The sequence below is a fragment of the Rhopalosiphum padi genome, chromosome 1, assembly GCF_020882245.1.
Source record: "Rhopalosiphum padi isolate XX-2018 chromosome 1, ASM2088224v1, whole genome shotgun sequence".
NCBI lineage: Eukaryota > Metazoa > Arthropoda > Insecta > Hemiptera > Aphididae > Rhopalosiphum > Rhopalosiphum padi.
The window spans coordinates 34,262,811-34,277,958 of NC_083597.1; the positions used below are offsets into that span (position 1 = coordinate 34,262,811).

Consider the following 15,148-nt stretch of genomic DNA (forward strand, 5'->3'; position numbering starts at 1 on the left):
TGTGTACTTAATTCTTACTAATTCTAAATTTTTTGTATTTGTTCAAAATAAAATACTTTACAGTGTCAAAACATCAAATTATATACTATACATAATATAATACGCCATCTCATGAATATAATCATGAGTTCTTAATCCAAAAGTAGTTTTAGACACATAATTATTGTTGTAAATTATTTTTAATTTTTGTATCCTATTATTTCTTTTCTAATTAAAAGCATTTTGGCCGATGATATTATAGTGTTATTTCGACACAGGATAATAGATCAAAAACATATTAAGCCAGTAAAACAGGTGGGCGTGATCCACTCATACGGTCATCCGACATAAATTAATTTATAGCATAAAAAAATGTTAATTATGATAATTATCACTCAGAAAACTCCTTGTTATAATACATAACGTAATAGAGGTTAAAGGTATCTGAGCACACTGAGTACCTGGTGATATCAGTTTTGGACATGACTAAAATATTTATATAAGAAAAAAACATCAGAATACTTGATAAATGATAGGCCGTTAATCTGTACTCTGCTTTAACCATGATGCACTATAGTGTCTGCCGTCTAGATAGTATACAGACAATCAACTAACTTGACCACTTTGTAAAGTATGCATTATCATAAAACGGAATTTATTATACTAAACATTGACGCCTATTTTACAATTGCTAGAAAAGTCAATGGACCTAGTGCATCATTTTTTAACTACGAATAAACTACAAACTGTTTGGAGCTTATTACTAGTTGCCCGTTGAAGTTCATAAATTTTTATGTTGAATTAATGAACTATCATTTTCGTTCTTATATCTTGTCCGGCTGATGATGTGAAACTATGTTTTTCAATTTTTGGATAAGTTTATAAACCGTCGAATAAAATAAATATTTAAGTATAGTCTAAAATTTTTCGTAATCTCAAATAATTTATAAAAGAAAAACTAGATCATTTGTCATAAAAACACCTCTGAGGTGTACAATAAAAAAATATGAAATACCGTTTTTAAAATAACGTGTATTGAGACAATGTTAAACAATTAGTCAATGTTAAGCTCTTTATTACGTTTCATTAAACAAAAACTTTCTCTACGCGGACCCCCGCTAAGACTGATATGTATATTTACAGTACATTTTTACATTATATGGTATTTGTTATTCAAATACGAAAAACACCTAACAAGATGAAATATATCAAAACAACACAAGTTTAAACATCCAGACAATTTTTACCTTATAATATATTCATACATGATTAATAATTGTCGTTAAAACACATTTTAATTAAAAACAAATTACGATAAATATACAAATTACTGAGTAGGCGATACGCGGAATTATAATATGTAATAAACTATAAACAGTAGAAAAAATCAAAATCATTTCAATTTTACTTATCTAGGATGTATATTAAAATAAATAAGAATAATATTATGTAACTATGTACACTGTACAGTAATAAACTAATAACTAATAAATATAATAGAATACACAAATATACTTCAGTTTTACTAAACATTAACAAAAGTAATACCTATTATCAGGGTGACTTTTGTAAAACTTTTTTCTTGCATCATCGTTAAAATAAATTAACAATGTAAGAAAAGATATTTTTAAATATTTACATAGTTTAATAATTTTAACAATAAATAGAATTTATTTTAAATGACATTAAGTTTTTATCTTAAGTTATTTATTAAATATGGCTAATGGCTAATAATTATATATTATTATATTAATTTATTCATAATAAGTAATAACTATTATTTATCTTAAAATCCAAACCACACTAGATAAAAATTTTTTTTAATATTTTGAATAGGTCTTATGATTAGAAGAAATTATTATTCATTCAGTTCAAACTAGTTAAAAAAAAATGCTATTCAATGTGGACAGATGTAATTTTAAGTACCCATGGGCGGTTTCTTTTATCTCTTTGTCAACACTGGATACGGTATACCCAGTTTTTTTTTTAGTTTTTTGCCCAGGGCAAAACTTCATAATCCCTTTGTAAATGCTCAAGTTTAAAGAGAAATAGAACAGCACATGCAATATTCTGTATAACCAATCCCTTTAAAAATTAAACTACAATTGAAGGGCAATTTAAAAATCCTAATAGTTTTTAAATTAAATAATACTAAATAAGAAAAATATATCATTATTTTTGAATGAAAAAATAAAAAAAAACCAAATATTATTTGAATAGATAATCTTAATGACCTTAATCTTCTAAGTATTATTAATATTTATTAACAATACATAATATTTAATGTTTATATATTTATGAGATCTATTTCATTGACATGGTAGAATAAAAGAACTTAAGCAAGTTTAAATGTTGAAACTTAACAGGTGTAAGTTTAACTATATAAATTATATTCTTTGAAATATGCATAACACAATATTATATCTATATGATATAGTATATACATAATATATTACAAACATTATAAACTTAAATATTTAATAGATTGCATCTTAATTTCTGTATTATTTAATACAATGTATTATACATTTATCATTGTCAATCAACTAATCAAAATTTAATATTGTGTTTTTTTCAAATCTACATTTATTATTAACATATTTAATGTCTTCTATACATTTATAATGAAAATATAAAATTCATCAATCCTATTAATATTTGGTACTCATTTTATTTTCTTATAATAAAAATGTATTTGAACCAAACAAAAAATAAAACGTCATTAAATTGTTATGCAGTGCGATTCTTTCAACAGTGAACATTCATTATTATAGTGAATAAAGTAAATTGAGCAAATCGATTTAATTAATTGGACATTTTCTTTTCTGAATAAGACATATAAAATATACGCAAATTCAACTTAGAGCTTATTGTGTTCTCTCTTTTGTTTATTGGTAGACTATCAACCAGTAGAGTATTTACAACTTTTTTGGGGAGGGGTGAAGGAGTGGAAAGTTTATTATATATATGTATGTAGTCAAATAAAATATAAAATGAAATCAAGCTTTCTGTTCTTATTTGCTAAATAATCAATCCCTGTGAGGGTTGGAAACCCCCAGCGCCCCTCTTCCCCTCTAATAGACTATGAATATTAATAGTATACCTTTTGGTAATTCACTTTACTTGTCAACAATTTAATTTATTAAAAATTAAACCACACTTGATTAATATATTATATTAAAATACTTATATAGGTACTGTTCACACATGATAGTAAAATATGACAATAATACTTCATATTCTTTAATAATCCTTTCAGGAAGATATAACAAAATTATTTACAAAAATACCAGCTATATTGTGATTATTCCTCAAGTTACTTCTCTTCTATTCATCAATTAAGATACTTTCTTTGCAGTTTGCACATCACAATAAAAAATACAACCATCAGATGTTATTAATTAATTTTTCATACTTTTTAAGAAATATTAACGCCTATGGATGTAATTATAACCAACAATTAAGTTGGTTGTAACTTCTAGATATTGTTTAACCTTTTTTTATTGATTTATTTAGATAAATTCTCAAAAATATTTTGAAAATAAATTACATACTATATTGTCATAATATAAAATAAATGGTAAAACAAAATAATAATGTTTAAGCATTTGATTAGCACATATTTTCTATACTAAATGTAGAGCGGATACCTATATCAAGGAACAAAAAGCTTAAAGAGCAAAAAACATGATATCATAAGACCAATAACATGTTTATAAATAAAAGAACCAATTATTTAAATATTGATTAAAATATTTAAGTAGTTATGGTTTGAGATAAATCTGCAAATCATAGATTTTTATATTTTATCCACTACTTTTTCTTATTACAAAGCTATTCACAAATTTGAAAGGAGTTCCGAAGAATATGCACAACTTTAAAATTGTGTTAAGATTAACTAATAATTTTAACCATAATATTAAATAAAAAATTAAATATCACTGACCTGTTAGATGATTTCCAGTAAATTCAAAGTCGTCGTCTTGATCCCAATGTTTTAATGACAGATTATTAAGTGGAGTAGCATTGGCAAATTCTAAATTTGCGAAATGCCAGTCCAAAATTTGACGATCTTTAGTTGATAGATATACATCACTAAAAAAAAACACATCTTAAATTATTTTATTTTATACAAAATATAGACTAATTAAATTAGTAAAAAAAAATATTAATTTAAATATGAAAAAAATATGTTTGAAACCTTTTGTTAATGATAATGAATATAAGTATAACAATATCTTTATGATGAAACAACAACAAAAAAGGTAAATTTTTTCATTAAAACCTAATAAATATTTAGTATTAATTGATGAAACACTTGACATTGAACAGTAATGTGACAAATGTAGTGATTGTTACATTATAAATAGGTAAACTGGTTTATCAATTTTTATCCAAAATACTCTAAAAAGCTAATTTTTAAAAATGTTGAAACTATTTTACAATTAAATAACATTTAATTTTAAATTATATTCAATAAACTTATAATTTTGAATGCAATTATAAAGTTTAATTAACCCAATATTAATCAACAAAGCTAGGGAAGGCCAATATATAAATTGGCCTACAACCTCCCAAAAAAAAAAAAACTCTTTTTTCTTACTTAACTTAAGTAGGCAGAATTTCTAAAATATTTTGCTAAGTATATTGGTTTTGTATAATTATTAGTTTAGTTAAAATAAAGAAGTGTTAAATAAATCCCAAAAGTTTTTTCGTGACTTATTTAAGAACAAGCTATATTTAATCCTACTATACAGCAAAACGACTACTCCAGTTTGTTTTTAATAAAAGTTATATTTTATCCATACTTATAAAGCTTAAAAAAAATATAGCCAAGGAAACGACCTTTTAAATAAATTATTAAGCTTCGCATATGGAAACATTGCATATATATTTAATCAATTTTCAAAGCATCAAAGTTTAATTGAGCCATAGTTGTAACTTATGAGATATATGTTATATAGTTTACATAAACTTAATAATTATAATTTAAGTTTAAATAAATAAAATAAATTATACTAAATAAACTAAAAAGAACAAATGTGAATAGTTATAAAAATTTAATATAAATATACCTTGGTGGAGATGCTTCCATCTCCTTTAGTTTTTCTTCGATTTCATTCTTTTCTTCTATTAACTCATCCCATTGCTACAAAAATATATGCATAAATTTAAATATAATCACAATGATATCTATTATCTTACTTTACAAACTAATTAATAATTTAGATATGATTTAAGCTTACTTTAACATTAAGAGCCATCTCTCTTGTAGCAGCAAGGTACGCAAAATTTGAACTAGCATCATTAGCTTTTTCTTCAGCATTTTCTTTTTGTTGCGCAGATAAATCTTTTAAAGTTTCTTCCACTTGAAGTAACTAAACAAAATGATCCCAATTTGACAGTATAAGTAAAAATAACATAACAATTATATTAATATTGAATATACCTTTTTATAATTTGTTTTCAGTCGTTCTTGTAAAGCTACAACATTTTTCATGTATTGAATCAACTTTTCTTTAACATGTTTCTCTTGTAATCTATCACATACAAAATGTAGAAAATTAATGATAAACCATAATATTCAATAAACATTTTAAATTTGAATTATAGCAAAAAGTTTAAAAAATAAATTTACATACTTTATTTTTAAACAAATTAGGATTTAATAGCAAATATAATGGAACATTATACTAAAACAATTTACTAAAACTGAAATAAACTATATATTATAATATTATATAGAATATTTTATGAGAATTAATATTTATAACTTTTGTGTTTAAATAATATAATTTTTTGTTTATTTTTTAAACACTTTGAAGATTTAAAAATTTAAAGTTTCATTAAATATATTTAATTTGTAATAAATTTGTAATATGACTGTAAATATTAACCAAATCACATCAGAAAATATTTTTTTAATATACCTTACAATATATAAAAATTTATAATAGAACATAATTTTTTCTAAAGTTGAAATACAATTATAATTTATCTCCAGTTTTAATATTAATAAAGAAATTTGTAATTAAGTGAAAAATACAAACTTTATAACCCATTCTAAAGCATGACCTAGAGAAACAGGTTTTCCATCACAGTAATTGAAATCCAAATGATGAGATAAATAACTAGTAGCTTCCAGAAGACGATTAAATTCTCTCTCAACCATTTCATCTTTTTCTTTAGGAACTTGCTATAATACAAAATATATTGTATTAAAATGTGATATATTTAATAATTTAACTAATAATCTTTTAACTTACAGTAGATACCAATGCATTTACTTTTCCAGGTTCATATAGAGGACATTTTTGGCGTATACGATGAAGTTCCATGTTGATTTGTTTAGATAGTACTGTAACTGGATTTCCCCCAAGACCAGTAACTACCATCGCACCCAAATCAGCAACATAACTATTCTTACGAAAAGTAGCTATGCGCCCACCAACTCGATCCTAAATTAAGTAATTATTTATGCATAAAATTAAAATTAAATGAATGTGTTATTTTAGTACCCTTGCTTCTAAAACTATAACTTCCATGCCAAATTGTTGCATTTGTTGAGCAGCAGCTAATCCAGCAATACCAGCACCAATAACAATAGCTTTTCCTATTTTCTTTACTGGTAGAGGCTATAAACATAAGTAATTGATTAAACATTTTTTTTTTAATATGCTATAACATTAAACCAATGTTAAATCTTATTATTTTATTACTTTTAATCTCTTAAATACTCCAAAGTTTATGAATCCATGACGCTCCAAGTATGCATAAATTCGTTGGATAAGAGCTTTATCAGTATTAAAAGGTGGTTCAATTAATGGCAAAGCAGATTCAAGAAGTAATTGTTGTTTTGGATTATCCAACCATTGTTGTAACTAATAGTAAAACAAAATAATGATAAATAAATTTAATTAGAATTTTTCTAAAATTAATTAAAATATTTTAAAAATGTTTATACAATAATTATTATAAAGTATTTACCAATCGATTGCGAATGTGTAAGAAAACTTTCTGAGTTTGTGTTGGACCATGAGCCACATCCGAAAAACAGTAAGCTTCATTTGAAGTCATTTTATCAAAAGGTAGACGACTATGAAATGCTGCTCCTTCCAAACCTAATACAATTGTATTTTATATATAATATAATAAATAATGTTCTAAATTAAAATTTCTTAACATAATATATTTAATATAAAAATTAAAAATTAAAAATAATACATAATTAACCAAATTATTTAATGTATTTTCAGGTAAGATACTCTATTGATAAAAACTAAAGGTTGAAGAACTAAATTAATTATAAAAGCCCAAGAGGGCTTAAAATCAATTCAGTTTTTGCATTGAAATAGCATTTTAGAGTTATGAGATTTTTAAGTTGGATAATAAATAAATATAACCCGGGAGATTAAAAATATATATACCTTAAAATTTACCATTAATCATTATATAATATATCGTTGTTTGGTGGTTGACAAATTAGTTTTACCTGTTGGATCATCTTGTTCGGAGTCCAATTCAAAATCATTTTCCTCTTTCATTGGTGTTGCATTATCCTCAGATACATTATTGTCAGGAGCACTATCGGTCACATTGGGAGAAGCATCATCTTCATTGGGTGCACCTGAATTTAACTAATATACAAAGCTCGAGATAATTAATAATGCTCTAAACAAAACCAAATATTTTAACTTACTCGAATTCGCTTACGACGATTAATCAATGCACTCATGATTATTACTTAAAATATATATCAACTGAGTTCACAATTATACAACACAACTGAATTGATTGCAGATACAGTATATTATGAATTCTAAATAAAAAAAATAATAAAATAATTACATTGGTGTAAGAGTTTTTAAATAGCTACTAATTTAAATTACAGACATTATTTGTCTACATTTATTAATTAAATTTTTCAAAAAAATATTTTACTTAAATATAATATACAAAAAAAATACACATACCAAGAAATATTCAATAAATTATCAACTTAAAGAACAATTTCTATTAAGGGACAGTTTACAAAAATGCAGTAAAACGATGAGAAAATTCAAATTTCAAATTCAAATGAAATGAAACAGAACTATAAGACGTTTAAAACATCTGCCGCAGATAATCAAAAGCACAGCTGCAGCGATTGAGTTTGGCGCTCATTGTGATAATGATAACAAAATGCCGGGAATTTTCAGAAGCATCCGGTAAAGTACGATTCCTATAGCCTTCTATAATATTTTTATAATTTTATAATAATTGTAAGACTGCAAAAAATTATTAGTCGTGTAATTAATATTCCTAATAATTATTTCCCACAATGGTAAAATAATATACATTTCTTTTTCATAAAATATTCATATTATAATCAATAAATAATTTATTGTAACCACCAACCCTTTAGCGGGAAACTAAAAAATGTTTACTTTTCATTCCTTTTTATATTAGATCCATCTGTATAAATATAATTTAAAAAAATAATTTTTCTAAGCATTTAGACCAAATTTAAATAGATTTAATAGATAGATAATTCAATTCAAACAAATTTGAAATTACAATATCACAGAATAACAGCAGTATCAGGTTTACACAGGTGATAAATCTGATTATGTGATATCACTATTTAAAATTTTAATGATAGCGTCTTGATAAATGTTAGGTTATTTTGTATATACCTATCAAAAACGTGTTTGAATTTCAATTTACAAGAAGCTTCAAGCTGATAGCACGAACTACGAATTTAACGTTTTGCCGAGTATGTCGTTATGGTAAGAACTAAGAGTCAAAATATTTTACTAATAATTACTTGATAAAATATAATATAGCAAGATTTTTAAATATCATTCAATAAATACCTGTAAGCTGTGAGTAAATTAAAACTTATTTTTTATTATTAGTGTTATTGTGCTGATAGTGAAACTAGGTTTACTATAAATTCTAGTAATAATAGGTATCTAGTACCTAATTTAATTTAATAAATTTAACTGTATTAGTTGAAAATTATATTTACAGATAATCTCTTCAAATGTCCATTTATCACGACGAAGTTGAAATAGAAGATTTTGAATATGATGAAGATGATGAAATGTATTATTATCCATGTCCATGTGGAGATCGTTTTCAAATAACAAAAGTAAAGAATTTTTTTTATAAATATAATATATTCATGGATAATGTATAAACCATACTAATTAGTAAATACTACATTGTTAGTACGTGGCATGTACTGTTATATTTATTTTTTTATTATTATTTATGGAAAGTAGAAACAGTTTTACACTAATATGATTTTTGCAGTACATTCTCTTGCCACAATATTTTAAATTATTAATGTGTAATGCCGTCAAAATTTTAATAATTTACCTTATAAAGTTGATACTCTTAACCGTAAAAAAATTTCCCTTAAAACTTCTATGTTCATTAATATTTTATATAATTTCACAATCCGTACATCTATTTAAATCAATAACCGTAGTTGGTCGACCACTTGTGCCCCAGGAAATTACTACAAAATAAGAGTACTCCGTACATATGGTTAACTCAGTGGCGATAACAATCGGTTGTTGCCTGGCTACTGTACAACATATAGTGGTTATCACCGAATATGATTCTTATTTTGAAATTTTCAATAGAGTATATATTTCAAAAGTTAAAATAAGTACTTTTTATTAAGCATAACAGTTGTATTAAGTACAATACAACATTTGTTCAGTACAGCGTAAATTCTATATCATAAAACTTATCTCCCGTTAAGATAATTAAAAATATTAATTCATTTAAGATTATTACGATTTATCTTTTTTTGTTAAAATATAAAGTATTTTTATATATTTCTCAATGTTATCTTGTATATTTTGAATTACTTAAGATGATAATTTTCTTTTAGGAAGAATTAGAATCTGGAGAAACTGATGCTACTTGCCCTAGCTGTTCTTTGGTTGTAAAAGTCATTTATGACCCTGTAAGTATTTATTTATGTTTTATGGAAGTTATATAAAGTAAATTAAGATAATCAAGAAATATTTTATGGATTCTACCAAAATACACGCTCCTTTTTTTTAATTAAATAATTTATGAAACTGTTGTATTTTTACAATCATCCAATTTGTCATACTTTTTTATATTTGTCTATAAATGCAGTTTTATTAAATTTCAATATGACATATGCCATTATCCATTGTACTAACTAAATATTATGTTATTCATTTATTTTATACTACATAATAATAGCAAAACTTACCTAGCATATGCGAGTAAAGTATGATCGTATTTCTCGAAATTAACAATTTTATAATATAGGTTATATTTGAACACGATACTCCAAACATTAAAATCTTTAATATTTCATAGAAATATATTATTATCTTATACAAATATAAAAAAAATTTAATCAATATTTCTTAGTTCTCACCATAACATTCCCCTGTAGAAATCAAAGTTTAACTTAATTTTTATAGCTTAATGTATTTATTAGTATTTTTTTATTTATTTTTTACCAGGAAGCTTTGCCACATAAACAAAAAATATCAACTACAAATAAAAGCTTAGAAAAGTGTTAATTTAATGGCTGGTGCATCAAGGGGAAAGAGAGGAGGACGAGGAGGTGGTAATAATGTTGGTCGCCCACATATATCCATTGGTCCTGACAAATTAGAAGTAGACGATCCACTTGATTTTAAAGCCCCAGAACTCTTTCCCCCTTTGAGAGCAACAGTTACTGAAATTGAAGAAGACAGTGAAGATGATGACCTGATAGCATTTGAAAAGAAGTTAGCCAAGCATTTTAATAATGCTGCATCATTTATTTCTAAAGAAGAGTTTACAACTCCTTGGTCATACCTTAAATCTATAGAAAATCATAACTATTTTCCACCATCTTTGTTACCGAAAAAAAAAAAAAGTTCACAGGACGAAAAACCATTAACTGATAAACAATGGATGGAAAAGTTAAAATCTGAGATCACTAATCATGATTATTTGTCATTGCAAGAAATTGTTTCTGCTAAAAAAAATAAAATTGATGATTTCCTTTGTCCTGCTAACAAAAAGAAGGCAAAAACTGAAAATCCTACAACATCACTTTTAATTAATGAAAGTGTTGTCAAAGAACTTGATGAAGAAGAAGACATTGATGTAGAAGACAGTGAAGAGCCAAAAAAGAAAGAGGATGAAGATAAAGATGAACAGCCTAAAGACATTGAAGAAGAATTTGAAAGTGATGTAGATGATGAATTAGATGATGGTACAGATTACAATAAAAACTATTTTGATAATGGCGAAGGCTATCTTGATGATGATGATGATGGTCTGGACGATAATGATGCAATTTATTAATTATATTGTAAATTATATTTTCAATAAAAGTTAATGCTTATTATCTTTTTGTTATACTATTTAGTTACCCAATATAAAAACTATTTTTCTATTATATATTTAGTTGGCTATATTTTTCATCAAATCAGGCTGTGGATTAAATTATTAATGCAATAAATCCAAAACTTCATTACCTATATTGTAATAATATTAATTTTTTTTTTAAATAACATCATAGCTAATGCTAATTTATATTTCAATATGATTTATTATAATTGATTTAAGTTTAACAATAAATATTAAAAAATCAGATCAACTGTAGAAGTTATGTTAAATATTTAATTGTATCTATAACATTTCAATTAATATATTAGTATTTTGTATGAATAAAAAACTTTAAATAATATATCAAGTAATTTTTATCTAATATTTTTTTGTACAGTTTGTGCTATCAATAAACATATTTATATCAAGTAAGACATTTTATCAAATGTTTAAAGAATTTAATTTTTATGTAATTTTACTATCCGCATAAACATTTAGTTAAGTACTTATTTTAAAGTGGCAAATAATAAATATGAAACATTTTGTATTATTTTAAAAATTCAACTATTTTCTTATTAATTATTTAATGCCATTTTACAAAAAAAAAAACCATTATTATTTAAATATATAAGTAAATATAGGTAATTACTAGGGAATGGATGTTTATGCTCTAAAAAATTAAAAATATGCATCAATAACATTTTTTTATTTATTAAAAATTTTAAATAATAAATTATTAATAATTTAAAAAATTAAATTTATTATTATTAAAATTAAAAAAGATATTTGCAAACTGCTGTTTTTGGGTATATATTAGAAACCAAGTACCAATACGGATGAATAACGGCTATTCCCGGTTGGTGCAAATATTACATATAGGCCTACAGCCGCGGGACATATTGATATATTAATGTTAGTCGTGCCAAGTCCGTTAATATGATACGAAAACCCTCAAATATGCACTAAAATCTTGATGAATATAGAAATATGATAAAATAAGTAAAAATCGAACAAATATGCAAAATTAAATTGATAAATTTGAATTCTTTGAGTGATGAAACAAATTTCCATCTTACTCCACATTAATTTAAATGTTATTAAAAAACATAATTAATGGACAATAAACATCCGCTTCTTAGTAATTACTATAGGAACACCGATCGGCGATTTTGTCTTAAAAAAAAATGTTAAATGTTCCAACAAATGCCACCAAACAATAACATGTAAAAAAAAGTAATAACTAAAAATTAACAAAACTTCGTAATTACGATAGGTTAGGTCTTTTTATTCATTTTTCATACTTGTACTATCTCACCTTATTAGTGTAGTCACTATAAGCTAATCTCGGAAAAGATGGACTCAGAAAAATTTAACGACGAAGTACACTTTATCGAAAGTCTACTTCGGTAATGATAAGTTTGATAAATAAATGAACAACACTTACCTATAATAAAGATAGAAATTTTATATTTTATTTACTGTGACACATGCTGAGTTTTGGATATAGTAGTGACGATTGTTCTCCTGGTTTGTCACCTTGTCAGTATATAGTTCTAGAAATGGCAATCGATCTGGCGTTGCTGCGGTGTGGTGCTCGTTTCGGAAAACGACTGAAACGCATTGTTCTGAATCTCATGTCTAATAAAAATAGTTTCTCCGCTAAATACATAAATGATAAATAATCATGCGATTTGAATCTTTAGCTTATGAAAAATAATTGTATTAATTTGTATTTGTCTCACTTCACAGCTTCCTGGTACTACAATAGGATCTTGCAATAGTTACCCCCCGCTTTTAGGATGAAATGTATTAATTTCTAGATATAAAAGCTGTTTTATATGCTAATAGTAATGAAATTGGTAATATCTAAGCGTAACTAATGGGAGGTCTTTCAGTGGCGCAACTTGATAATAAAGATTAAGGGGCCTATGTGAAAATTTACAGACCGGGGCCCTTGCCTAATAATAAAAATAAAAAACAGTCATACCTTATTATAACTTTGAAAAATATTGTTTTCTCACATGTCATAGTATTAATTAATTAACATAATTAATTGTAATTAATTAAATTTTTTTTAAATAAAATCAAATAAAAATTAACTCTTCTTGTATTTACGGCAGCAAAATCATTAATGATTTTGTTTGTATCCAATTCATTATTATGAGATAGTAATACAAAAATTCTATAGATAGATAGTTTTTGTCTTATTTTTACTTTTTATTTTATTTTATTTTATACGGACAATGTCCAATTTACAATATAATATAATAACGATAATAATAATAGTATGATAATAATTGACAATTAATAAATTTTTGAATAATTCGATATGTGTAGTACAATTAATACAATAATACAATAATAATTAAAAACATAATTATTTATTATATTAAAACAAATATTATAATATGTGTTTATATTATAGATTATAATATAGGAATATTGTACATGAGTTTTTTAATTTAGGGGCCTTCAAAACCGGGGGCCTCTGTGAATTGCACACCCAACACTCCCGATAATTGCGCCACTGAGGTCTTTAATGGGCTTCAGCCTCGCTAGATATTTTGGGTAAATATATTTGTCTATAAACATATTAGTATTAACTTTACTTTTGTCTATACAATATATAATAATAGGTATAAACAAAAATATAATGTTTCACATATAATTGAATAATCATTCAAGTCAGTCTTAAACACCAATAGAATATAGAAACAATAAATAATAATCAAATTAAAAAAAAATTGATACAAAACATTTTTAGGAATCTACCCCTCCCATCCCCACCACTAACTTAAAGGATTAGTTACACATATGGAGATGGCGTCTCCAACTATTCGTGTACGACTACAAAATAGTTTTCTGAGCAGGCGTTTAACATTCTAATGCCGTCTGCTTATCAGTTATCACGCATACACATGATTCAGGAGTCAGGACTAAATAATATCTACTTCAGACACTAGTTCCTCAGATTTCAAACTACAAAAAAAGCATGCAGTTATAAATTCGAACTTTTTGCTGATCAACGGAAATATGAAAAACGCTAAACCAAAATAAAACTTATTTTTACCAATACCTTATATAATGGTACGGTAACACATACAAGGCAATAAGGAAAATATTATTGGGTAAAGCATTGGAGGAAAGTATTACGAATCTAGTCTTTGAGAGATAAAATAAATGTATTACTCATAAATTCGCTGATCAGTAAATCATTTTTTCCAAATCCAGAATGGTTATAGCACCGAAGCGAGTGCACAGGCGTATTTTGACACAATTAACCAAATTAAGGAGTTTTGTGTATGCAATAAAATTAACACATTTTCAACTATACGTTTGGAAAGGTAACCACACTTACTAGTTTTGAGAGAATAAGGACAATTTTCAAATATATTTTCAAAGGTACAAATATTACCATTGTAGTATATTATATACTGTATAGGGAGCAAGAAGTTTTGGAAGAAAAAGTGAGGAAACTGAAGGGTAGCCACTAACTCATAGGTGCAACTAGGGGGGGCTTGGGTGGGTTTAATAAATATATAATTATATAAATTGCAGTTTCGACAAATTAGTGCATCGAATGACGAAATACGACAAATTAATTTCTTGATTATATGAATAAAAATTAAATTGTTTCAGGACTATTTTAGCATTGATATTTTACTATGTTGGAGTGAGCTCGCAGAGGTTCACTGACGAAAAACTTTCTCAACAATCGGGTATATATTATTTTGAAAACTGAGGACCAATTAACCGGCGGTTCCTAAATTTTTTTTTTACGTAATACTCAGGTACCTATATTATCAATTAG

The 15,148-nt window shown here is 25.2% G+C and overlaps 2 protein-coding genes across 2 annotated transcripts in view; one reads left to right on the forward strand and one right to left on the reverse strand.

The window, feature by feature from the left end:
• The window catches only part of LOC132918315 (lysine-specific histone demethylase 1A), a 355,564-nt gene extending 347,441 nt beyond the window's left edge, over positions 1–8,123 (reverse strand). The window contains exons 1-12 of the mRNA XM_060979491.1: positions 7,953–8,123; positions 7,679–7,798; positions 7,472–7,616; positions 6,967–7,100; positions 6,699–6,860; positions 6,498–6,614; positions 6,246–6,437; positions 6,030–6,175; positions 5,429–5,519; positions 5,226–5,357; positions 5,055–5,128; positions 3,926–4,074 (exon numbers count right to left, since the gene is read on the reverse strand). Coding sequence (XP_060835474.1) covers positions 3,926–4,074; positions 5,055–5,128; positions 5,226–5,357; positions 5,429–5,519; positions 6,030–6,175; positions 6,246–6,437; positions 6,498–6,614; positions 6,699–6,860; positions 6,967–7,100; positions 7,472–7,616; positions 7,679–7,714 — 1,378 coding nt within the window. The 5' untranslated portion in view covers positions 7,715–7,798; positions 7,953–8,123. The remainder of the gene's footprint in view (positions 1–3,925; positions 4,075–5,054; positions 5,129–5,225; positions 5,358–5,428; positions 5,520–6,029; positions 6,176–6,245; positions 6,438–6,497; positions 6,615–6,698; positions 6,861–6,966; positions 7,101–7,471; positions 7,617–7,678; positions 7,799–7,952) is intronic.
• A 1,742-nt stretch (positions 8,124–9,865) lies between these two features.
• On the forward strand, positions 9,866–11,356 carry LOC132917534 (DNA-directed RNA polymerase III subunit RPC7-like). The gene is made up of 2 exons (XM_060978316.1): positions 9,866–9,940; positions 10,479–11,356. The coding sequence occupies exon 2, from the start codon at positions 10,543–10,545 to the stop codon at positions 11,311–11,313; it is 771 nt and encodes a 256-aa protein (XP_060834299.1). The 5' UTR covers positions 9,866–9,940; positions 10,479–10,542; the 3' UTR covers positions 11,314–11,356.
• The last annotated feature ends 3,792 nt before the right edge of the window (positions 11,357–15,148 follow it).